The sequence below is a fragment of the Castor canadensis genome, chromosome 4 (assembly GCF_047511655.1).
Source record: "Castor canadensis chromosome 4, mCasCan1.hap1v2, whole genome shotgun sequence".
Lineage (NCBI taxonomy): Eukaryota > Metazoa > Chordata > Mammalia > Rodentia > Castoridae > Castor > Castor canadensis.
In genome coordinates this window covers 78352605-78380068 of record NC_133389.1, presented here as the reverse complement: position 1 = coordinate 78380068, position 27464 = coordinate 78352605, and the positions used below count along the sequence as shown (strand labels likewise).

The 27464-nt window shown below is 36.7% G+C and overlaps 1 protein-coding gene across 2 annotated transcripts in view; it reads left to right on the top strand.

Annotated features, from left to right (window-relative positions):
• The window catches only part of Cntnap5 (contactin associated protein family member 5), an 826603-nt gene that overhangs the window by 784601 nt on the left and 14538 nt on the right, over nucleotides 1-27464 (top strand). For both annotated transcript variants that reach the window (XM_074070497.1, XM_074070498.1), the window contains exon 22: nucleotides 26257-26475. In XM_074070497.1, the coding sequence (XP_073926598.1) occupies nucleotides 26257-26475 (219 nt within the window). The remainder of the gene's footprint in view (nucleotides 1-26256; nucleotides 26476-27464) is intronic.

Here is a 27464-nt window from a genome sequence, read left to right as displayed (position 1 = left end):
CCAAAGAGTGGACTTCTTACTGGTCTTCAGATTTAGAAGACGCAGGAACATGCTAAAAGTTAGGTGGGACAATGGAATTTTATGCAGCCATGAAGAAGAACGAAATGTTATCATTCACTGGTAAATGGATGGAATTGTAGAACATCATTCTGAGTGAGGTTAGCCTGGCTCAAAAGACCAAAAATCGTATGTTCTCCCTCATATGTGGACATTAGATCAAGGGCAAACACAACAAGGGGATTGGACTATGAGCACATGATAAAAGCGAGAGCACACAAGGGAGGGGTGAGGATAGGTAAGATGCCTAAAAAACTAGCTAGCATTTGTTGCCCTTAATGCAGAGAAACTAAAGCAGATACCTTAAAGCAACTGAGGCCAATAGGAAAAGGGGACCAGGAACTAGAGAAAAGGTTAGATCAAAAAGAATTAACCTAGAAGGTAACACCCACGCACAGGAAATCAATGTGAGTCAATGCCCTGTATAGCTATCCTTATCTCAACCAGCAAAACCCCTTGTTCCTTCCTATTATTGCTTATACTCTCTCTACAACAAAATTAGAGATAAGGGCAAAATAGTTTCTGCTGGGTATTGGGGGGGGAGCGGGAGGGGGTGCAGTGGGTGGTAAGGGAGGGGGTGGGGGCAGGGGGGAGAAATGAACCAAGCCTTGTATGCACATATGAATAATAAAAGAAAAATGAAAAAAAAAAAGTTAGGTGGAAAGGTACTGTACTTCTGCTTCTCAACTCTAAATACCAAATTCTAAGGAGGTCTGAAGATAGGATGTGCTCTTTGGGCATGCTGATAGGATTACTTGTTCATGCAGCCAGAATTTATTAATCCCACACTTATTTGATGGCTTGAGACCAAAGCTCACTCCTGACAGAGACATTGTCTTCTATTCTTGTGACTGTTTGCTCATGTGGTTTCTAGCATTCACATGGTCTGGAAGAGGTCTTTGAAAATTAGAATTCCTTCTCACCCTACATAGAACCTAGATAATCTGGAAATTGCAGAGCTACATGTGAGCACTTTCTCAAGCTTTTGGTATGTTAAGCTGATGATAGTTTTAATTGTATCTATTGAAGAGCAGAGTGTTTAATTCTCCCCAACCCCCAGGTTTGAACTTCAAGCCTACTATATTTTTGACAGTGTCATAGAGCTGCTGAATGAATACTCTAAATGCTCCCAGGTTAAACATTTCCCAAGCGTCTTGTGGAGGGTGAGATTTGCATGTTATTTTTTTAGAAAGCACAGCAGAATTTATGTATAGAAGTATAAACGTAAGGTGCGTACCTTGAAGTGCTCCATTTAGAAAACTATACTCTATTTCATTTTTGATTTGTGCACAGACTCTTCTTATCATTTATACCTAGTGCAGTCAATATTAAACTGAGAGACAATGCTATAGAGTGGAAAGTGCTTAGCTTTGTAGAAACAGATTGACCCAAGTTTGGATCTCTTTCCTATAATTAACTCTTATGTGACCTTGAATTCATTTAACCTATCAAGTTCTTCATTGGTAAAATGAGAATGCTAACATTTCATTCATTTAATTCAAGCTTGGAGCAAGGAAAGGATTCCATAGCATATTATAGGAAAAGTACTTGCTGGTCAGTATATACTCAATAAATGTCAGTTTAAATATTTCTGAGTTTTGAAGATTATTGATAAAAGAAAAGTGACTTTTGCATTTGTGTGGCACTGTGGATTGAATCTAGGGCTTTCAGCATGTGAGGGATGTCATTTATCAATTGAGCTATGGCTGCAGTATCCCTGTTCAAATTTTGTTTTGAGGACAGTGTCTTACTATCTTTGCTGTGCTCAAACTCATGATCCTCCTGCCTCCATGTCCCAAGTAGATGGAATAATAGGCATGTGTGTGTGTGTGTGTGTGTGTGTGTGTGTCCCACCCCACACCTGGCTGAGAACTGACTTTTTGATGTGTCTGGAAAAGTGACTTCCAAAGAGGCACACAGATGTGTTCTAAATGAGTAGTTCTGAAACAAGGTGAGTTGTGAAGATGTAGGTGTGAATCTCTACCATTTAGCACTGTGCTAAGGGCATATGAATTCGCCCAACATAAACAATGATAGCAAAGAGAAAATGCAGTAGTGTGTGAAATCACAAGGCTCTGGGGATAGAATTCTGCTGGATTCAGAAGCTTCAAACACTATCAAAATTCAGTCTTTGTCAGTTAGTTTCTCACTCCATATTTGACTCTGCTTACCACATTGTGGGGCTTCATTCTCAGGCAAGATTTCAGTGGTAATGATGAAACTCCGGACTTAAAAACTACTAGTTTAGTAGTGTATATGGAAAGAAAGCCTCTGAAGTTTTAAAAGTTGCAGGAAAGATCTTAAGAGTGAGTTTCCTAAAGTTAATTTGCACCAATTGACAATTCCAGACTATCACAATGTCCAGGTAACTATAATACTCTGAATCCCATACCTGGAGTATCCATCAGTTATGGCTATGGAGAATTATGGACCGTGAAAAAGGAAAGATCAATCATGACCCAAAAATACTTTTGTCTTCTGAGCAGGAGAAAAGGGATTGCATTTACAGAAGTCACTAGGAATTGTATTTAATTTGGGGAATGGATTAGTTATGTGTATCAATAGTCATTATGGGTTGCAGCAGAAGAAGTAGTACTTGAAAGATGCCTTTTTAAGAAATTCGTGTTGTCTTCTTTAGAACAAGTTTGTAGTTCTTAAGTGACACCAATAACAAATTATTTAATTTTAAATGCATAGGTTTCTAAAATAATATTTTGCTCTGTTTATGGTCATACCAAGATTTTAGCAAATAAACAAATCACAAACTCCTCCTGAGTTAAATTATAATATTGTATTTAATTGTCATGTATTGTGTTCAAGTAATTCTTAATGGTATTTCAGATTCACTAATCTAATCTGACTATCTGTACCATGAAGTGAGTGGTATGTTTTAAAGTGTCCAGAAAATTTCGGTTATAATCCCAACTTCACAAATATACATCTTATATTTTCCACTTTACAGATCACCAGCAATGTATTGCAACTGCGCTATATGAGATTTTTGTTATTATTCCTTTTAAAAGTAAAGAACTGTATTTTTCCTCATGGAGAAACTCAATAGATGATTTAGTTTCTTCTCGTGCAACAAAAATACGTGTTTTCATCTGATTTAAGATGCAATTTTATTTCTGCATCTTACACAAATCACTTCATGAAAGGAGGCCAGGCTTCTCCATAATCTTCTACTCTGTAAAAGTTGCCTGTTTTCTCTTAAAACAAAAACACTCTTGGAACTATAGAATGTCCTTGCACAATGCATTTGTTCTTATCACTTGTCTGCTCTGTGTAGTTCTGGGTAAAAAAATGAATGAAGCAAAGATATCAATATATTGCTTCCAAATGCAGACTATCTTCAACTGGGAGTGGCAATTACTAATCTCTTTCTAATAGAAAGGCAGCAGGTTCACACACCTTTACCTGGCTGTGTTAGCAAGGGATGTTTTGTGTGACTGATTAGTCAGCCACATGGCATGATCATTATTGATAAAAAAAATTTTAGTGGATTGCCTTGCCACAAAAATTATTGAATCTTACTATGAGCCACACAATGTGGTAAGTCATGTAGATACTATGATCAAATAATCAAATAATCAAATAATCTCTCTTATAAGAATTCTACTTAAATATTACTATGGAGAGATGTTTCACAGGAACATCATCAGGGTGAGGCTGGGAATATTAAAGTTCTTCAAGGCTTGCCGTGTCCTTATAGACTATGATCAATACTAGGTTGCCCCAAAGTAACCAAGACACAAGACTAAAAATAGCATAACACTTACAGGATACTTATATTAAAATTATAATATAAACTGGCAGTTAGTATTATTGTTTGATAATATATTGCTAAGGACCAGATCTAAGCCTGTTTCTTATGTTAACTCATTTTTTCTCATAACAACCTAAGGAGGTAAGTTTTATCATTTTTTGTATTTTTTTGTAGATAAGAAGGTGAATCACAGAGATTAAAAGATTAACCCAATGCCACAAACCTTGCAGGTGTTGAAACTGGCACTTAAAGACAGACACCATGAGCCTGATTACAACTCCAATCAGCTCTGCCAAATTTGGTTTTTAAGAAACAGTATGAGATACTCCAGACAGTGCAGGCTTTCTTTCTCTGCTGAAAAATCCTGCATCAAAAGCTTGTCTCTTCAGGCTTGGAGATTTGAAAGTAGAAAGCAGCATGAGGTGTTAATCACAGAGGGAGTACAGCACCTTTCTCATAAGTCAGGCATTGGAATCAGATCTGAGCTCAGATCAGATCTCTACCCCTGACCAATGTAAAATAGGCAAATCACCCAGTTCTCTGAACTTCAGTTTTCTTAACTAAAATACCAGTATATATTGTAATAAAACTTGTTATTATTTGGAAAATTAGTTGATAATGCAAATGGTGTGCCTGACATATGATAAAAGCTCAATATGTGACCTGCAATTGCAATAAAGATGATGATCACAGTGACATAAGAAAGCTCTCCATCCAACCCTTTCTTTTGAGAATGACATTATACTCCAACTGTGACTCTGATCTAAATGAATTCCATAGGAGACAGATATATGACTGCTGGCTTCTCCCATAATTAAGCTTGAGTTTTACTTTTTCTCGTGTTCTGAGGGAATGATTGAATGGAGCAATGTATAGCACTAATTCTAATTGGCAATTGGTAACTAGTGGAGGTAGAAGTATGGACAATACTAAGTTTATGATGAAATCTTCTTAAAAAGTTAAACCAGGCAAGAAGACCCACTTGATGTCATTTAAACTTATATTCTTTTTTAAAAAACATTTTTATTAGCATATGATAGTTATACTGAGGGATATTTTGGTGACATTTCCATGTATACATGTATTATACCCTGGTTTGCTTCATCCCCTTCATTATTCTCTCCCCTACCCCATTCCCTTTCTTAAAATCACTTAATCAGGTTTCAATGTTACATGTACATTAATGTATGGAAATTATATTAACCAAATTCACCGTCCTTGCCCTCTGCACTTAACCTCCCCCTCTCACTAATGCCCTCCCTTTAAAATTAACTGTTTTACAATCCTCTCCTTCATTGTTTAAGTGTTTGCTTTTTGTTCAGTAGGGATTTTGCCTTGGTATTTCATCTGTAAATATATTGTGCTTAATTCAGCCTAAACTCCTCCAGTGCTGTTTCTCCTCCTTTTCCCCCAACCCTGAATTGTTAAAAGTTTTCAGTGTTTCCTTGTGTCTTGTTCCTACGTAGATGAGATGTATCTCATTGTTATTCACCTTCAGAGTGAAGCTGAGTTATAACAGTGTGATACTTGGTGCATCAGTCAAGTTTAAAAACATGGAATCTAGTCTGATATTTGAGGATTTCAAACACTACCTCTTCCCTTCTCAACATGTATAGAGCAATCATCAGTTTCCAAAGACAAGACCTGAGTCTTATTTATGGCTTTAGCCTCCTTGCTACATCTACAATATTGGCAATCATATATTAAGTGCTCCTTATGCTTTTCTTTTGAAATTCAAAATATTATTTTCTTTATTGTTGTGCTGGGTGGGGGTACATTGTGGCATATACAAAGATTCTTACAATGTACCAAATGTATCACACTTGAATACTTCTTATGCTTATCAAAAGAAAAAAGTATGTGTGTATGTACAGTAGGAACCTGAAATGTCATCATACTATACATTAGTGGACCCAATGTCATTCAACTAGCTGCCACTAGACCTTGGATGAGGACCTCCAAGCTCACTGTATGCTTCATTTTTCTGATAATGGTACCTGGTGAAAAATGAATGGATTTGGAATCAGATAGCTCCAAGCTCAAATCCTGTGACAGCTCATGTTGCTACTAACCTGACCTATCCTAGACTCAGTTTTCTCAACTGTAATGTAGGAATAATAATACTTGCTTCATCAATTTATTTTGAAGATAGGAGATAATGCATGGAAAGTGGCACCCAGCAGTATTTAAAGGCAGCAGCTATTGTTAATAAGATCATATAGCCATGCTGCCTATTGATTTTTGTTGCTGATATCTTTCTTCCTGCCAGTGGCACTGCTATTGACTTGTTTGCCCTTTGCTTAGGGAGTCTAGACCAGTGTTATAAATGTCAGTGCTGACAAGGTAATGAAGTGTAGAGGATCTGGGTAAGAGTAATGAACTCCCTGAGCAGCCTTGCATGACCTCAACCAAGCGTGGTGAGAATAGAAGTCTCCCACTAGTCAGAGACTGAAAGGACCAAGCAGGGAGAGCATGGGTTAGAACTCTAGATGTGCTTCTCAGAGGGAAGGAGAGCATAACATAAACTTAAACAGGGTTGGAAGGCCACTGCTTTCACTCTACTCTACTGAAGTTTTAATTTTTCTAGGGAACCATTAATGACAACGAATTGGATATTAAAATGGGTTAAAATAGCATGACACTCATTGCCATTTTGGAGTGATTATATCTCATCCATGCACTTCTAACAGAAATCAGACAGGAATCTCTGAATTTTTTTATTTCCATAATTAGAGTTGCCAGTGGTCAGAGTCAAAGCTAGGGTATTGTGGCTAATAGTCTAAAGTTCCCTACCTTTTTCTTGTGAAAGAGCCATATTGCTGATTTATCAGAGAAAAGAATAAATAAGTAAATCATTCTACCTAGGAAATTCCTGATTTGAATTCATTTCCTTAAAATGAACAACTTATGCTAATCAACCTAAAACTTGGATATGTGCCTTATCTTTCCCACTTTTTTCCTCCTTGTTTTCAAAATACTCCCACAAAACATAAGTCTGGCACAGAGCACGTATCTCTTAAAAGATAAACATTACATATGTATTTGCTATTAGGAAAATTACTCACTAACATTATTTATGTAATTCATTTAATGTATACCTCTTGAACAAAAAGAAAGTCAAAGTAATAATGAAAAGTATGAAAAATTTACAGAGGTAGGGCCAATGGGCTTTTGTTGCCTAAATGTCTATTTATGGAGATATGATACTTGGTTAGTAGTTATAATATAAATAGTTTTGATAAATGCTATGAAGATTTAGTGTATGTTCAGTTCAGTAGAGGGAGAGACCAGGGCTGGAGTCATGGCTCAAGTGACAGAGCGTCTGCCTAAAAAATGTGAAGCCCTGAGTTCGAATCCCAGTACTGTCAATAACAGGAGGAAAGACTAGTTCACTTTTTTCCCCTGCTGGTATAATAGAACACTACAAGCTAGCAATTTATAAGCAGAAGTCCAAGGACATAGCACTGTCGTTTTCTGAAGGCCTCCATGCTGAGTCATAATGTAGCAGAAAGGTGAGCAGGCATTTGGGAAACAGGAAAACTGGGCCCAACTCATCCCATGTATCAGGATAACTCACTCCATGATAGCTAACTCATATCTTTGATAATATAATTAATCCATTGGTGAAGATTGACTTGGTGTGGATGTGATCTGTAGCCCAAGGGTCCATGCAATGAAAGGTAGGTCTTCAGGGCTGCAGTGTTAGGAGATGGACTCTTTAAGAGGTGAGGCCCCCATTGGTGTGTACCTCTCTAGGGGCTGCTCCCCTCAGAAGGGATTTTTCATTGATACTGGTTAGTTCTCTAGAGGGGACTGTTTTAAAAACATAAATCTGGACCACCCTGTCTCTCTCTGGCTTCCTGTTTGAGGTATGATTGCTTCCTCACAGAGACACTCTTAACATTGCCACCCACCATGATGTGACCCAGGCAAGACTACTCTCACCAGAGTTGAGTCAATGCTAGCACCATTTCTTTGAACCTCTTATATTGTATGCAAAATAAACTTCTTTTCTTCATATGTACCCTGCCTCAGGTATTCAATTATAGTGACAAACTCTGACTAATACAAGGCCAGAGCCATTTGGACTTAATCACTTCTAAAAGGGCCCACCTTTTAATTACTATTACTATGGCAATACAATTTCAGCATGACAAAGGCCACATGTTTTCTCTTATAAGTAGGCAATAGACACAATATAAATATTAGCAATATATGAAAAACAGAGCACACTAAGGGGAAGTCACATGTGAGAGAGGGAGGATAAAAGAAGAAAATTAATTGAGAAGGTGGATATTTTTGATGCACTCTCTATACAAGAATAAATATGGATTTTTTAAATCTGTTGAAATCACCATAAGAAGGGGACTAAGGTAGAAAGGAGAAAAATAGAGGGGATAAACCAATTTGGGTTATAATACATATATACATGGAAATGTCACAATGAAACTCCCTGTATTTTAAACAAACAATAATGTCCTTTTTCAAAAATAGAGAACAGAAAGGTAAAACAGGTCCTGTTTGGGAATTGGTACCAGTGGAAGTGGAGAAGATATAAGGAAAGAGTGCAGGAGGATGTATGTACTGGAAATATTATGTACTTGTGTATGAAAATGGAAAATGAGACATGTTGAAACTATTCCAGGAATGAGGGGAGGAGGGGATAAAGGAGAATTGTGGCAGGTGTGAATTCAACTATGATATATTGTAGAAACTTTTATAAATGTACCACCAGTACAACCATAATATGAGACAATAAGAAAATAAAAGCAAGCAAACAAACAAACAAAAAACAATTTCAACATTAGTTTTGAAGGGTCGTTCAAGCCATTACACCATTTCCAGCTGAGATGACCCAGAATTGCATTGTGGGGGAGATTTCTGACCCTCCTCTTTAAGCACAGATTTGGACTCAATAGATGAAAGACTGCTGAGAACCAAATGAGACAATAGCAAGGCAAAGATATTGAGCTAAGAACAGTCAATAGGCAATCTTCAGAGAATCTCATGCAATGGGGAAAGAAAAATTTACAGAGGGCACTTGATGTCCTGCAAAAGAGTCCAAACTTACTGTATAGTTAGAAGACATGGAAGGGAATACTGAGATCTGTGTTGTAAGTCTGTCTTGTGGACAAGCAGTGCAGAGAAGAGAGGTACTTAGTGTGGAGGGAGTGTCAATGACTCCTTCAGGTAAAAAGGGAACAGAGTTTGCACAGGTGCTGGCAGTGGGGCTGAAAAGCAGATGCAGAAGGGTGTGGAGAAGGAACTGGAAGATTTGGATTTCTACTGGGTAGGTGGTGGCAAGGTAAGAAGGACAGGAATTGAGATTACAATGGAAAGGGAAAAGCTGTGGTCAGTCTTTGAAAAGGGAAACCAAATGATTCTGCTCTGGCCTGCACCTCTATTTACTAACTTTACAGCACACATTACAATGGGCTGTAAAGCTGACATGTCACCCTCCTTCTTGAAGCTAGTCTCCAATCCTGACCAACTGCTCCTACACTTGAGAAATTTTGACCAGCAAAGACAAGAAGAAGAGAAGCAAATCAGGTTACAATGGAGAAAGTTTTGCCTGGATCCTTCAAAGTGGCAATTTTCACATTAGTCCTCAGCTGCTCAAGGCCATGCAAGGAATTACCTTCCCCACTTTGAATTTGCTCACAGTTCCCTGGATTGTATTTCTAATTTGTGTATTTAGCTGCATCCCTTGGGAAGGTTGTGGTCTTTGAAGACAGAGACTTTGTGTGACCGCATTCTTATCTCTTCCACCTCAAGCACAGGCTTGTGTTCCACTTGTGTTCCATATGTGTTTGACATTACAGTTCTTTTAATTAGTGCGTTACAGACAGTATTCCTGTTTTCAGTGCAAAAAAGAAACACCTGTGTCCTTATTATTTTAGATTGCATATTATAATGAGCAGATATTCCAGTCATTTCAAGTCAAAGGAATTTTTCAGAATGCAGTACTATGGTCACCAAAACCAAAACTGTCCTAGGCAAGTCAGGAAGGTTCATCACACTAAGCCTTGCTCAATTTAGGGATTTGTTAATTAAATGAAACAAGGGATTCAGAGATTTGCATGTTAGGTGAGCAGTTTTCACAGTGACAGCTGAATCAAGCTGCCACTGCAAGAAGACATGCTATGAGCTTACCTACATGTGGCTGGAGAAAGAGTGAGGGAGAGCCAGTTAGCCTACTGTCCAGATGTGGCACACAGCAGCTAGGTGTGCTGAGATGACAGCATAAGACATGAGGTTATTACTGCTCTTAAAAGTACAGTCTGAGTGGGGAACCAAAATTGTATGCAAGGAGTAAGTTACAGAATGAATAATCTTTAAACATAAAAAGTGCATTTTAAGGATATAGAGAAAGGATAAAACAAAAGGAAAACCATTTATCACCAGAATGCTGTTCATCTACTGATCTTTCATTGAAGGGACAAGCCCTTCTTTATGGAGCTGATAATCATTTCTCACTTATTCAGAGAAACAATGTCTTTCTATTACAGAAAGGACATTTGAATATCTAGATGTCCAGTGCACATCACATCAGACACCATAGATCTCTGAACAGAAGGCCTTGTGGGTATCATCTGTTGTCTTGAGACCTGAGTAGGTCACTTTGGCATATTGTGAAAGGTGGGGAACTTAATTATGTTTGTAGATAGAGTGTTTCTCCCAAGTCATGTATGAAGCTTTGATGCACAGGGACGTGAAGTTTGCATTATCTTTTACCTCTCTGAGTATATTAATGGGCTATGTGTGTGTGTATGTGTATGTGAGCATGTGTATGTCCAAGTATGTGAGTGTATTAGTTGGCTATTTGTTGCTTTAATGGAATCCCTGAGATGGGCTAGTTTTTTGAGGCTTATTTAGCTCACAGTTTTGGAGACTAGAAGTTCAAACAACATAATGCTGGTTCTGATAAGGACTCCATACCAGACAGCAGAGTGCATGAGGGAAGAAGTACCACATTTCAAAACAGGAAACCAGAGACTGGATGTGGCCAGGCTCGTGTTTTACAATAGCCATCTCCTGAGTACTGCAAGGAGATCCTGTGAAAACTACCTTAATCCTTCTGAGAGCAGTGCCCTCAATGGCTGAAGGATTTTCCATGAGGCCCCACCTCCCAAAGGTCCACATCTTCTCCCAACAGCACTATCCTGAGGACTAATCCTCCAACTCATGAACCTTTGGGGGAACACACAACAACCAAACCATAACAATGTGTGTGCACATTCTTGTAAACACATGTCTGTGTATGCACATGGATGTACATATGTACTTATATATCTATGTGTGGATATATATGACCATCTGTGTTTATGCATACATTTATGTTCATGTCTGTGCATACATGTGTGTCTCTGTACATGTGTGTATATATATATGTCTATATATACGTATATATATATTTGTCTTTGTGTGTTTTGTTTATCCCTGCATAGTTGCTTCTCCCAAGCTGATTCTTCTGACGTAAGTAATTGGATCTATCAGTCTCATTAGAGAGTTTCTCAAATCTGTGATGATCCTGGGCTGTTTGTTCATGTTTTAGAACAGGTGACCAGAGTGCGTTGATGGGGAACTATCTTAACGTGAAGAAGAGGGCTGAAGCTTTAACTAAAGATACTTCAATATCTTCCTTGTGAGGCCATTCTTCTTGGGACAGACAGATTTCCTCTTACTCAGAGAGGAGGGTTTCTGAATGTCAGGTTGGGGAATATAGTCATGTTGGAGAACCCAGTATGTGCTCTGTCAAAGTCCATTATTTTCCCATTTTTTAAGTACCCTTGACCTCAGGTGTATTTTCCCTCCTCTAACCTGTCATAACCCTGCAGTCTTGCAGCACGTATTTTTTCATTTATCTAAGAAATATGAGTATTCGAGGTTGTAAATTGCACTATTTAGAACAATTTTGTTTTTCTCTAGGATTTCTATCCTTGTGAGGGGTCTATGCAGAGTTGGCTAAGAGCTAATGAAAGGATTGTAGATGCCAAATGTCCTAAATTCAGAACTCACCAGTATTAGCCAGGGTTAACAGCAAAGCATAATCAGTAGTGATAATGTGTGAAGATTTGTTGCACAAACTTGGAACCTGTGGTTATACAGTCTGAGTATCATGTCTGAAATCCACAGGGTGGGCCATCAGGAAGAGGAAGCTGAAGCTTCTCAGGTTTTGGCAAGATTTTCTACCTGGTTATGGAGATTCTTCTTCAGGGGAGGCTGAAGAGTCACTCTGATACTAAGGCCAGTGTCCCTTTGCATTAGATCTACCCAGCTTTTCTAGTATGATTTTCTTTACCTAAAGCCAACTGACTGTGAACTTCATCCACATGTACCTTCACGGCAGTTCCTTGCCTTACTGAATAACTGAGAACTGTGTCTAGCCAAGCAAATTTATAGGCCATTTTGCTATTCTCTTTATTTTAAATTTTCTATTGAGGCAAAATCCATATAATATAAAATTGACCATTTAAAAGTGAATTATCCTAATTTCATCATTATGTATTCTATACATGTATGCATGTATCATGTTTACCACACAGAATTCCATAATATGTACAACTAAGATAATGGTTAGTAACAAATAATTAAATCAATTTAAATAAAGCTTTCAAAAGTATACAACTCAGTAGCCCTTTGTATTGCAATATATGGAATCATTACTTGTATCTATCTCTAGAACATTTTCATCACCCACAAAGAAACCCTACACTCATTAAACAGTCACCTTCACCCCCACCCCTCCTCTCAGGCGTGGCAACCACTCATCTTCTATGTGCCTCTATTTTTGTACGTATTCTAGATAGTTCATATAAATCCAATTGTATAATTGGAGACATTCGTGTGATGTTTTCAGTCACAGTAGTTTTAAGGGTCAGAACATTGAATATATATCAGTACTTTATTCTTTTTCACTGATGGATAATTTTATGCTGTTTGCAGGTACCAGGTGTTTATTTTAATCCATTTATTCTTTGATGAACAAATGGGTTGTTTCTCCTTTTTTGCTATTGTAAATAGTGCTGCAGTAAATGCTTATGTACATGTTTTTACTTGAATACTTGTTTTAAATTCTTTTGGTATATGTAAGAGAGGAACTAGTGCCTTTGGAAAGCCATCAATGTTCTAGTTTTGAGCATTCTGTGATATTTTGATATATGGAAATTTTATGAACTTTGAAAATACTACTGCCAAACAGACCCCAAATCATATTTAATATCATTTTTAACGGAATAAATGGGAATTGAAAATCAATTTTGCTTACCAGAATTGATAAACTTTTCAAAGCTGCAAGAGAAACTACTTTTTCAATTACTGGTGAAAAGGAAATTGAGCTTGGTGATTCTCCCAGTTGATAAGCTGCCAATACATTTAATAGCACATAAAAAGAAGCATGGGTATTTTATGGCACTTTACATTGCAGCCTAGGAACTCCAAGCTCCCCCTGCCTGTTTTTCTAGCCAATATGATTCTTTACTGCATACCCATGCATTCTCTGACCACACATTCCCTTTCCCTTGGCTTCCCAAGTTAGTGCAGTGTTCTCTACCTTGACTTTGCCTATTGCACAAATATTCCCAGCCACTTGTCTGTTGTTGAGCTCTGACTCTCATTTGAAATGTGTGTGGTCTTCTTAGTCACTCCTCACCTTTTTGCTTTTTCTTGACATAGTATAAAGAATATGGAATATGGAGTCAGAAGCCACCAACTTCTATTACAGTCCATTCTATAGTGTGATGACTTTGTGAATCTTTAAGACTTTTGGATAAAAATTTCTAATTCGTGGTATTTGATTGTCTTAAGTAATCTAAGCTCTTAGTTTCACTTTAAAGGCAGCAGGTTAGAAGAATTAAGGATTTAAGATGTTGACCTTGTCACAGACTTCAAGAAGAGGAAGAAGAAAGATACCCAAAGAGCTGAGGAAATGAAATGGATTCAGAACTTCAGATCAGGTCTTGTCATTCACCATAGTGCTCTGTGGTAAAATCTATACTTTAAGACTATCTAGTAATTCTGATTCTTTCAGATTATCACAGCAATATCTTCTATATGGCCAAAAACTTTCTTTATGCACTATTTATATCCATTGTGATTCATTGTGATCACATTATTGTCATTTATCCTGGTAAGAATTCCCATGTATGATAATTGAGAAAGAAGATTTGACTAAAGGGAGGCTACAAAAATTTCTCTTTTACCTATGTACAAAGTAGATATTGATAGTTAATTTTATATGTCAACTGGATTGGGCCCTGTGTGCCTTGACATTTGGTCCATCACAGTTCTGGGTTGTCTGCAAGGAGTTCCTGGATGAGACTAGCATTTGAATTGGGAAAGTGGGTGAAGCAAATGGCCACCCCAATGTGGGTCTCCCCATTCAATCAATCAATCCAGAACTAAAGAAAATAAAGAGGCCTGAAGAGAATAAAATAAGAAACTCCATTCTATCTGACTGCTTTAGTTGCAAATTGGCATTTTCCTGTCTTTGGATTCAATGTGCAACTTCAGCTTTTCTGAGTCTTGAGCCTGCTGGCTTTCAGACTAGAATTTACATCATCTCTCCTAGATAATCTATATTGCCGAATATAGATGCTGAGATTTTGCAGCTTGGTGATGATGTGAAGAAATTATATTATACTTATATATAATTGTGTATGTTTGTGATCTGCATGCCCCATACTATTGTTTCTTTTTGGGAGAAAACTAATACAGTGGGGTTTCAGTTCTGAAGACTTCTCTTGGTCATCTGGATGTCAGTCAGAAAAACTGGCTCCATCATCTTTAAATGAGATCCTAAATACACATCTTTTCTTGCATTCTGCTCCTGAAAGGTCTGGAGTTCTAAGTCACATCTGAAATTTTAGTAATTGCAGATTGTGTTTCAACCCGTCTGTAAGCAATTAGCACGTGTTGTCCTGTGATCCCAATGTCCTACCTTAGACAATGGATACACATCTTTAGTGGTCATAAGCCAAATGAAAACTCCTTCTGTCTAGGGCTCCGTGTAAAGGAGGATGGATTCGCATACTTTTCTATCATAAGTAGAGATTCTTCCCACCTTCCCAAATGCTGTTTCTCTCTAAGTCCATTCTACTCATTCTGGAGGCAGTTATTTATTCATTAGGCATTAGGTAGGAGTACATCTGAGCAGCAAGCACTGGAACTTGCCTGAGTTATAAAGTCACAAGGGTGACTGCACTGGATGCATGATTTCTGGCCTTGGGACTCAGCCTGAAGCTTGGTTCAATTGTGGTAGGCTGACCTCTGACTGGCAAGTTCCTCAATTGTGTGATCTGTAAACCAGCACTCATCATGACTGCATAGGAGAATTGTTCTGATAATAAAATATCAGTGTAAGTACATACTTTATGTTTTTGCATATACTGCTTAGTATTTAAATGCTAAATGCAGGCAGGTGCATATTAGGGATCCGAACATGTAATGGAGGAAGTAATTTCTATGAAATTCAGGCTGGAAAGAAAAGTTGACAAAGGAGAAACTTCATGTCTCCTAGACCTCTCTCTTTTAGGGTGTCTACTTCCTGGCATGGGAATCCCCAAGGAAAGCCTGGGTCTGCATATCCAGGCCCTACAAAGGCAGTAGGATGGGCTCAGGTGTGGGATAAGTCAGCAGGCCCAGACCTAAAAACATCAGGTTTGTTTGTCTCATTTTATCTGAAATGTGAAGGAAATTCATGGATAGTTTTGCACAGAAAAGTGAAAGAATTCTTAAATACAACACTTTCCTTCTCTTTTCCTGTAGTACTGTCTAAGCTGTGGTTTTATGTTTATGATTGCAATATGGATCATTTTTGTAGGCATCCATTCAACTCTTCTTTATGATGTATCTGGTGTTCCCTGATTAAGACAAATGCAAACACACTTCACTTTTGTTACTGCTAATGCCAATAATTGGTGTGATAAAAATGGTAGCAAGCTGTTTGTGTTTGTATTATCAATTATTTTATGTAAGGTTTTCCCTTTTGTTCAGCATATATCTACATATTAGTTTTTATTGCAATCTCAAGTGATTTAAACTGAGACAAGTATTATCTTCACTCTTATCTCTGCAGTTTCTAAGTTGCCAGGAGTAAATATTTTAAAAACAGCCATGTATTGTTGTTTCTGAGTAGAATTACTAAATTTTAGTCAACTATCATTTATTTCACTCTAGCCATTTTCTCAACTTTCTTCTCTGATATCTGTGAATTCCACAAGAGTAGGACTTTGGAGAATTAGAAATATTATACATAGAGTTCTGCATAGTAAATCTTTCATTTCATTGTTTTTATTCTGATTTGAGGTGAGAAAATCCAGGTTCATTAACTGGTCCAAGATTACTCTCTACCATTGCTGTTGGTTTTCCATTTTAGCCCCTTACCTTTACCACCTCCATGTCAACTCATTTACAGCTTCCCTCCTGAAATTTTGCTGATGGCCTTCTCTAGTCAGAAGAATTCTTTCCTCTCTGTATAATAGGACAGAAGTGCCTGGCTTTAATCCCACTGGGAAGATCCCTCAGCCAATTATAATATTTATAAAATAACTGTTAAAAATAACTGGTTTATTAGTATACCAGCTCCCTCACAATCAGTTGGGGTAAGAATAATATATGTATTCCCCTTCGGCTAGCAGAGTTTTCCTTGTGAGATGAAGTTCTCCTTGTCCACCCAGCTAGTTGGTTGGATAATCTATCCTTTACATTTCCTTTATACCATTGACCTCTCCACTAACTTGCCATTGTTTTCCTCACTTCTCAAATAAACTACGTGCACTCTGATGTCTGCTTTGGAGAATTCAAACTAAAACAGTAACTAATCTGCTTGCTAATTGGTTGACCTAATAGGCAAAGCCAGACTTTTCTGAGTCTAAAAATCCTATATATTCCACAATAGCATGCAGTCTTCAATTAGGATATATGGCACAACCTAATTTCGTAGAGCTTTTAGATTAGTACACAAAGAGAGGAGTGATCATGTAAAAACTGAATGAAAATAAATATTAGCTGAAAGGTTAATTATAACAGACACAATTCTGGGTTGTGGAATGCATGAGAGAACCATGAATTGGGTGGGGAGTCTCTTTCCACAGAGAGGCGTGGGTGATCTTAGAATGCAGCAAAGGAGATAAATATTGAGTGGTATTGACCATGTGCAGCTGGTAAGCTGAGAACCTCACTATTACATCCAATCCTTACAACAACAACATTTCATAGTATCTCACCATTTTGAGGGTTAAGAATTTGGACAGAGCTTGCTGGTTTGGCTTGATTATCAAGATCGTTGCTCACAAGCACAAAGCAAGTTGCACAGTTGATGTCCTAGGATTCTGTGCAATGACATGAGAAAGAGCTTTGGCAGACTGGGTTCAAATTCCAGCTTTTTCTCTTGCCAGCTCTTACTTACTTTTGTTTACCTACTTTTGTTTCTGTTTCTTTAACTTTATAACTAGCAGAGCCACACAAAATATGTTCCAATGACACAAGGCTCTTGAAGTAGCACATGCCACCTGTTATATAATCCATTCAGAATCAATACACAGGCAACCTTGACTTTTTTCAGTAGCAAAATGTCATTAATGTGATCACAAAAGCTAAGACTGGGAAAAATGATCTTACTAATTCATTAGGAAAATTATGATAGTTCATGACCTTTAAAATTTAAATTTTTCATGTTCCTTAATTAATAGGAAAATTAAAATTTCTATTGCTTAGAGAAATTTAAAAAATCATAAAATTAATACTCACTTAGTAAACTATAGTATAACTATTAGAAACTTTCAGAATCAGTGCTTTATTTCTCCTTAAAAATTATTAAGATTACTTTGAAAAGTGTTTGATTTCTTGTTGGCTGACTAAATTGTTTTATTTTGTGGAACAGTAGACTTTAAACTCAGGGCTTTTCCTTTTGCTCTATCACTTGACCCACACCTCCAATCCATTTTGTTCTGGTTATTTTTGGAGATGGGAGTCTTGAAAATTATTTGCCAATTCTGGCTTTGAACCATAATCTTCCTGATCTCAGCCTCCCAAGTAGCTAAGATTATAGGCATGAAACACCAGCATCAGGCTGCTTGACTAAATTTTTTCAAGCTCTAGTGAATTGTCATCCTCTTTTGTAAGTTGCATTCAGTTTCTAACATCTCCTTTTTTATTTCAGTGCTGTGAAATATCTTGGATGGTTTCTCATTGCTTTCTGTAGGACATCGTCATACTCTCTATTGTGACCCCTTCTTTGTTTATATTGATGTGTTTCACCAACTTCAATTTCTTGTGGGTGGGGTTTTCTTGTGGTAGGATTTCTCAAGCACAGGGTCTTCTGTTCCTTCTCTAGCACCATTTACATTTCATTTTCTCTTCTACTACTATCACTCCTCATTTCCTTGCTACATTTTCACCTTTTCGACTAATTTCAGTTTTTGATTACCCATTTTGTTTGTTACTAAGAGAGAAAGCAGCAACATAATTAACACTGTGCAGTCTGTGTAGATATGTAGTTCTCACTTGTGGTGGGATCAGGTTTTGATCAAGACACTCATCTGTTATTTTCATGCTAATTAGTGAGAGAAAGGACTAGCAACAGATTTTGTATTTCATGTAGTCATTCATAGTTAACATGTCATGGTAATACACACTTGAATTATGTTTTGGGAGAATGGTACTATTTGACTAAAGCATGGTAATTAAAATCCAGGCAGCAACCATGCAGAGTGCAGACTATTTCAAATTGCCAGACTTACTGAGTAGATATATTTACACTGAGTTTACCTAGTATTATAGAATAATCTTTGCATGTCCAGACTATTAACTTAGCAATATTATCATTGTCCCTTTTGCCATGCACAGTAACATTGTGACAGATTCTGTGGATTATAACATCTAATTGACATCTTTGGGAGCCAATTATTCTGCTTGCTGTACTTTATATTTGTGTCTTTAAAAAACAACCTAAAGGTATACCATATGAATAGCCCATTATTTTTTCCTATAGGAGAACTCACACTTCAAAAGGTGAGACAGAGTCTGGGAGCACAGAAAGCACAGAAAGGAGAATCAATTCTTTAAAAGATGATGATGGAAGTCCTTTCTGAGGGGATATTTCTTTGGACATTGAAGGATGGATGCTGACATAGGACATTTGAGGGAGGCCCTGAAGCCCATTGAGAGTCAATGCCTAGGTTCTGCCTAGTACAGTGTGTGGGGATAATATGAACAGAATAGACACTGTGACCTATACCAACCAAACTTACATGGCCACTTGAATTTCATATATACTTGGATTCTATATTAAATTTGTATTTGGGTCACATATTCTATGTGGCCTTGGTACAGTTGTATGAAATATTAATGAAGTTTTCGTAAGAACTTGACCTGTCTCTTCAAAAAAATTTCTGGAAAATGTGTCAGTCGTGTGGTATTAAAAGTAAAGACACTATATATTTTTAAATGGCCAGAATGAAAAAGTTTGAGATGGTCTTTTAAATATACCACTGATCAGGCCACATTATTGTTCATATTAGGAAATATTTATTGCTTCATGCATTAATTGCATTTACTAATGCTCATTGAGCACTTATACTGTGTATCAGGCACTATGCTCTGTTGGGGATGAAGACCTGAGAAGAATAGTCTTCCTGAAAGCAAGAGGGGACAGACATCACCACAAAGTAAAATCAGTGCAGTAGCAGTGAGCAAAATACCTAGTGAACATAAAATCCTTTAGCTCTACATGATTTGTACTTACCTCTCCAAAATTATCTTTTACTTTTTTTTATTAACACAGAGTTAACTTGATTTTTATCCTCTAATGCCTTGTCCAAGCTTTGCTTTATTCCTGGAATAATCTAACTGCATTCTATTTGCCATTCAGGCATTTATTTAAATACATTAATTCAAAGTATTCTTTCCTAAACCAGTATGTCACAAAGTATGAGCCAAAGACAAGGACCATTTATATGACAACAGCACAAGAATATGTTTTCAAAATGCAAATTTGTGTTCATACTCCTACCAGATTTGATTGAGCAGAAATCCTGAAATATAAATTTGAATATCATTTCTTGGAAATTTTCTAGATTTTTCCATATTTCCCTTCTAACCTCCCACAGCCACAATGATCCCCCTTTACTGTAAGATTTATCTGCAGAAACCATAGTTGGTCTATTAAATTCATTCCTCAGGTTGACTGAAAGCTCACAGAAATGGAAGATTGTTTGTAAGTCATTGTAAGTCCACCTTCAAATGTAGGGTTATGTTTGCCATTGATAGTTGATAAATAGATGTTTTGTAGAAGAGGAGCAGAAATTATTCAGGTGGTGACAGAAAGGACTTCCAGGCAGAAAGAACCATGTGTGTGTTTTGGGGGAAAAGTAAGTAGTTCAGATTATGTGGAACACAGGTAGTATGCATGGGTAGATTAGCTATTGAATGGAGCCAGACTAAAGAGGTAATGTTTTTTTTTAGCTTACCAATACAGAAAATCTACAGAAAGAGATTAAGCATAGAAAAATAGGAGGGAAAAAAGAAGGAGAGGAACCAAGAGATATAGGTTCCAAGCTTTAATTGGCCATGGATTGGTTAACTTGATTTAGATAATTTATTTATTTAGCATATAATAGTTATACAGAAGGATATATTATGATATTTACCAATGTGTTGATAATATATCTTAGTTGGATTTACCCTCTCCATCATTCTCCCTCATCCCCATCCTCCTTCTTAGAACAATTTCAATGGGTTTCATTCTTCTATTTTCATATAAGAATACAAAGTACATCTACAACATTCACCCTCAATCATTCTTTCCTTATGCGCACCCCACTCCTACTGGTACCCACTCCCAGAAAAGTCCTATTTTACCCTCCTGTCTTTAATTTTATTTTTAATAATTATCTACTGATTCTCATTTACAATGTTATAATACTTACATAGGATATGGCACAAGAGAAGCATAAAAAACCTATACATTTCTGGGTATGTGTGTTTAATCCAGCATGATGTTTCCTTTCATGATTAAAAGAATTCCCTGAGTTCTTAGACTTGAGACAATTCTAGTACTTAAGTTTTCAGAGTATTTGTCTTTTTCCTGAAAGCCACAATGAACTCTAGAGAGAAAACTCTTTCCTTATGTATACTACTCATATCTTCCACTAACATCACTTCCCCTACTTATATTTTACCTATGTACAACATTTTACTCTTACCAACCCCAGGTCATATGGGTTTGCAAGGCTTGTGTTGTGACACTTTTGGATTCAAATGTTATAAATGAATTTTGACATATAGCAAATGTCATGTTATATCTGAAAGCCACATCTGTTTTTAGCACATTGCTGATCTTTTCTCCTTTTTTAAATATAACCCTCTCCCAGCAACCTGTCTGCGTAAAATTAGCTTGGATTTTTTTCTAATCCTCTCTTCTTGTCAAAAAATTGCAACTTTGTGAAGTGTTTTGCATTCTGATGCTAAAATTGGTTCTGTGCTACTTTTGTTGGCTTTGCAAAATCCTCTGGGTTTAACAGAGGAGTGCAGCTTTATTTGGAAAATATGAATGTTGGCCAATTAATGTAGAAATCAAGTTTCAAAAAGCCCCAAGAAGTTCATCTGTAATAAATTGATCAACTGAGTCAGTCTAAGTTTGAGTGTTCCATTTATTCAGCTGTGCATAAATATGAAGTGAAAATTTAGTGTGTAAATTTCACAGAAATCACATAAATATTTGCATGTACAGTCTAAATGCAGTATGACTGGGGCATGTCCAGGTGCATTGAATTTAGGTAAGGAAGGATAGATAATAGGAAATTGTATTAGTACTTCTAAAATTGCTACTATTGGAACATTCTTTGGTTTTGGGGAAATGTTGCTCAAAACACACAAAATTTCAATCAGACAGGAATAAGTACAAGAGAGCTACTATAAATCCTGGTGACTACTTGGCAGGGTGGTACAAGCCTATAATCTCAGCACTCTGGGCTGAGGCAGGAAGATCACAAGATTGAGGCCAACATGGGTTACATAGGAAAATCCTATTTAAAAAAATTTAAAAAAAAAGAATGTGTTATGTATTTCAGAAGTGCTCAAAGGGTTTTAAGTGTTCTCACCACAAAATATTTAAAAGTATGTGTGCAATAAATATGTTAAATAGCTTGATTTGGTCAACCAATATATATACATCATGGTGGACAACATAAATATATACAAAAATAAATAAATAAAATGTAACACCAAACTACATTTATGGGCATTGACATAAGAATTATACTGCATTATAGTTATTTCCACCATAATTCCTGTGGCAGGTACAATGATCATTGTTTTACAGTGGGTGAAACTGAAGATCAGAAATGGGGAAATGATTGCACACATGCAACATGATGACTCATGAGCTCAGGCTTGTCAAACTCCCCACCATGCCTTCTCCATTAATGTTGTGCTCTTCATCAGTAATTGAGGGAAGGGGATAGAATCTAAGGAAAACCGAAAAAAGATTTTTTTTATTGCATGTAAAGTGTGTTGAGAGGAATAAACTAAGTCTGTTTCAAATAAGATATTTGGAAATTCTGTAGATTTTTCTTTGCAAGATACCATTGACTTCTCAAAGTAGCAGCGTATGTTATGAAGAGAAACTTGTAATTCTCCTTGTTGATATGGGACTGTTATGTATTAGCAGAAAATCTTGGGAAGAGTAAAAAGAAAGAGAACACTGGTATTGTTTTTTGATGGGTGTTTTGCATTCTCATTCTGAAAGCTTCTAAGAAACACATTTAGTCCTTGATATTCATGCTCTAGTTCAGTTTCTAAAATAAAATATTTCCATTGTCCAACACCTCATGAATCAAATGCAATTATAACCTAATAGATTGGGGAGATATATTTCATCTTTAACATAATTCAGAATTCAGTGATTTCTGTGAGACATTCAACCAAAATAGCTTAGATTCTCCTTACGTTTCACAATCTATTTCTTTTACAAAATATATGTAAAATAATAGCACTCTACAAAGAAGATGATTTTTATTTATTTTTTGAGAGGCAGCATAAGGAGAATGCCACTTAAAATCATGAAGACAGTCATGTAACAGACCCTCAGTTATGTTACATGATCTCTAGTACATTGCCCACCTTCTCTGAGTTCAGTTGCTTCATCTGTAAACGTTGTAGTAGAATAAGAAAAGAATGGAGGAACTTTCAGAAGAAAAGAAAGAACACTTTAAAAATCAGCTATCACAATGCCATAGAGTGGATACTCAATGAGTGGCTTATTTTTCTGCACCTTCTGATTAATTTTTGGCAAGTGATTATTCTTTATCACATTAGTTCATATTATTCTAAGCTGTGAAATAATTTGACATCATTCTAATATTTTTGCCTTTTCATTTATATAAGAATCTGATAAAACATTAGCAAGGCTTTCTACTGAGAGCATTTTCTCATATCAGGGATCCTTGGTCTCTTCAATTCCTTTTCAGAAACATCTCAAGGTCTCCACTTTATTGTATGTCTAGAGTAAAAATACTTCTCTTGAGATAGGGCTTTATTCAACACATTTATTCGTTTCAGGGGAACATAATTTTATGGCATTTTGCTCAAATTATTTATGTGCCTGTTCTCAAACATGGAGGTTGTACTCATGACTGTCACTATACTGATGTCCTTCAGAGACCTTGGCTGCAATATAGGCTTCTTTCCAGGTGAGCTCTGTGAATGGCATTTGACCCTTTTGACTGAGACCCTTAAGACACAGCTGCAGCGCCAAGTCATTTTCAACAGCTTTGAAAACCTATAACCCGAAACTTCATGCTGGTTTATGCTTCCTTTCTCTTGTCTCCTACTTCTTCCTCTGAAAGCTTCTGATCTCTAATTCTGCCTTTTCCTCACTGCTAATCAGTAGCTAATGTGTACTCTGGGTTATTGTTGGATGGACTAAATTCTTGTGACATCAGCTAGTGGACTCCAGTCTATTTTAGCTTTTTGACCTGGGAGATCACTGCATGACAATGTGCAAGAAATCTCCAAAGTGACAAATGTATCATGACTGTTATTTGAATATTTAAAGGTAGCAATTTCCTCCAGAAACTTGAGGAAGAGTGATACTGTAACTCTACATTATCACCACCTGGAATGTTTTCCTCTAAGAAAAAAATCTCAAACATAAAGTCATAAACAGAACAACAACTCACAAAGAGGTCCATGATTTAATCCCCAGAATCTGCAAATATATTAGGTTAAGGTTGCAAGTAGAATTGATATTTCTAAACAGATGTATTTAAAATACAAATATTATCTTGAATTATTTTGACAAATACAATGCAATCAGAAAGGCCTTTGAAAGTGAAAGAGAGTACTGGGAGGTGGGGATAAAAGAACTGAGGTTTGAGGTCAGCAGAGAAAGACATTAGCAGAACCCTGACAAAGAACAAGCTGGGTGTGGTGGTCCAATGCCTGCAATCCCTGCTATGTGCAATGCAAGCCCAGTCAAAAGAAAAAAAAGAGACTATCTGAAGTAAAACTAAAAGTAAAATGTGCTGAGGGCATGGCTCAAGTGGTAGAAGACCTGCCTGGCAAGCAATGTGAGGCCTTGACCTGAAAGCTCAGTATTGGAAAAAAAAAAAAAAAAGTGAAAGAGGGAGGCAAAAGAAGAAATTATTAGGTAGATATGACTGCAAAACAGGACAGAGAAATGTGGCATTGCTCATCTTGAAGATAAACAAAGGAGAATAACCTATAAGTACATTATATATATGTGTGAAAATATCATAATATAACCCATTTTTATATAATAAAAAGTTTACAAAAGAGAGTGAATGTCTTCAGTCACTAGAAATAGACAAAAAATGTATTATCCCCAGAGATTTCAGAAGAAATGCAGCCTAGTTGATAACTTGATTTTACACCTGTGAGTGCTATGTTGGACTTCTACTGAGACAAAAGATAATAAATTTTGGGGATATACTTGGTAGTACCGGTGTTTGAACCCAGGGTCTTTTGCTTTAGTTATTTTAATGTAGAGTCTACTGTTTTCACCTGGGGTGGCTTCACAATACAATCTAATCCTAACACAACTTTCCAGGATCCTGGGATTGCAAGAAGTGAACTACCATTCCCATTTTATTGATTGAGATAGGGTCTCACTAAATTTTTGCCTGAGATTGCCTCAAACTCTGATCCACCTGATATTTGCCTCTCAAGTACCTGGGATTAAAGGTGTGCACATCCACACATAGCTCCAAAAATTTTGTGTTAAGCAGTTTAATATAAGTAATTTAAGCTGGTGGAGATTTGTTACAATGGCCACAAAAAGCTGTCTTCTCCTGTTAGGAGAGAGAAGATATATTGTCAAAGTTTACATGGGTGTTAAAAGGGGAGAACAAGGTGAGGGCAAAACTTAGAAAAGTCATTATTGAGTGCTGCCAATTTCTTATTTTCAACCATATTTTATTCACATCTTTTTCACAATGCTGTTAACACAACTTATACTTAGAGACAGCACTCTTTGACGATCTAAGCATCAAAACATAATTACAGGGTGCACTGATAGATGGGAAAGTCCCTGTCCCTCTTCCAGAAAATAGTAAGATTATGATAATAAAATAAGCATTTGAACTATCTAGTTATGCTAAAACTATTATATCTTCAGAAAAAATGGTTCCTTATCCATTGGAGTTTTATGTAATTGCATTATAGCAATTTGCTCAAATGACCCTTTTTAAGAGAAAGAAATGGGTTACTGAGTAATATTAATACAAATCTTGGAGAAAATGAAGCATTTGATCTTGCTGTGAATCCCAAATGATTGGCCTCTTCATCTTTTATAAAGACTTCAGGATACTTGGGGAATTGGAATGTTGTCATAGAAAAGCTCCATTCCCACCAAGTGAGCACCACGGTCAGCAGCAAGCAGGCAGGAAAGTTGATTAGGTCAGTCTACTCAGCTGCCGTGAAACAAGTGACATGATAAATCTCTGGAAAGATCAATTGGACTTCAAATCCCATCGTCTGCTCCTATCATTTTCCCACTGCTACATTTTGAGTTAAATGTTGTAATGAGCACTGTAGTAGACTTATAATAGTTATCTGTGTCCATAGATAAATGGTGATTGGGATAGTGATAAAATTTCTATCAAACACCTAGAGTATGAAACAGATTTATTGTCCTTTATATGTTTCATAAAACACATGAATGAAAATTTTGAAGTTTGAAACATTTTTATCACAAAGCAGACATAGTCCTAGTAGTTTCCTGTGAAATATAGTTGACATATTGATGCTTGCAGTGAAGGTGGAGTTGGGGAGAGGAGGTCAAGAGAGATATGGGTAGAGTTTTCCTTTTTCAAAGAAACATCAGGTGATTTCTGTCATTTCAGACAGTATTTAAGGAGTTCACATAGCATAATTTGGACCAAAAACCCTACTTACTGTCTTTTATATTGCAGATAATCTTGGTTTGGATTCTGAAACTGCTAAAGCAAACACCCTGGGTTTTGTTGGATGCCTGTCTTCAGTCCAGTACAACAACATAGTGCCACTGAAGGCAGCCCTGCGTCATGCTACCACAGCACCTGTGACAGTCCAGGGAACCTTAACAGAATCCACTTGTGCCCCCCTGGTGGATTCAGACATCAACACAGTGACCACTGTGCATTCTTCATCAGGTGCGTACCAGAGAATGCCCAGTGGAGCTTCCACTAGTGACACTCTTAGTGTCTTCATGACCCTTATAGGTTAAAGGGCTGGCTAATTATTACCCACCACCTTGCCTGGCATGCTTACAGGTGGCTACTATGTACTCATGGGTGATATTTTAATATGCTCAATGTGTAATTCTGGTTTTCACATGATGACCAATTAAACTAAGGCATAGTTGCATATAATACATGTATGGATGTGCACACAGTAGTATGTATATATGTGTGTTTGTACATAGTCACTGTTGAGTAAATGGATTGTGATCTGAGGATTAGAGTATTCAGTGGTAAGGGAGGTAGAATGGAAACTGAACAAATATTATAACTAACATTATTCAAGCCAGAGGATTTTTCAGCTTTATTGATAATTAAGAAATACAATTGCATATATTCAACGTGTTCAATGAGATGACTTGATATACATATTTATTGTGTAATAATTTGGATAAAATGATATATTCACCACCTCACATAGTAAACCTTTGTATTTGTGCATGTGTATTTTTTTGGGGGGAGGAATAAGTTTATACCCTTTAACCAACAACTTCCCGGCTATTGGCAACCACCATTTTAATCTCTGCTTCTATGAGTTTTGCTCACTTAGATTTTACATATATATGAAGTCATACATTCTTTTCTGCTATGCCTGAATTATTCTACTTGGTATAAAGTCCTCCAGTTTCATCCATGTTGGTGTAAAAGTGTGTTATCAAATTTTTGAAGCTGAATAATATTCCATTATGTATGGACATACATACACATGTGTATGTGTACATATATAGATTCATATAGACATATTCACAATGTCCTTATCTATTCATCTATTGACAGACAATTAAATTGTTTCCATATGTTGGGTGCTGTAGATAACACTGCAATAAATCTGAGAGTACAGATAGCTGGGAACATTACGATCCTTGATGTCACACTACATTGAAAAGGCATAGTAACCAAAA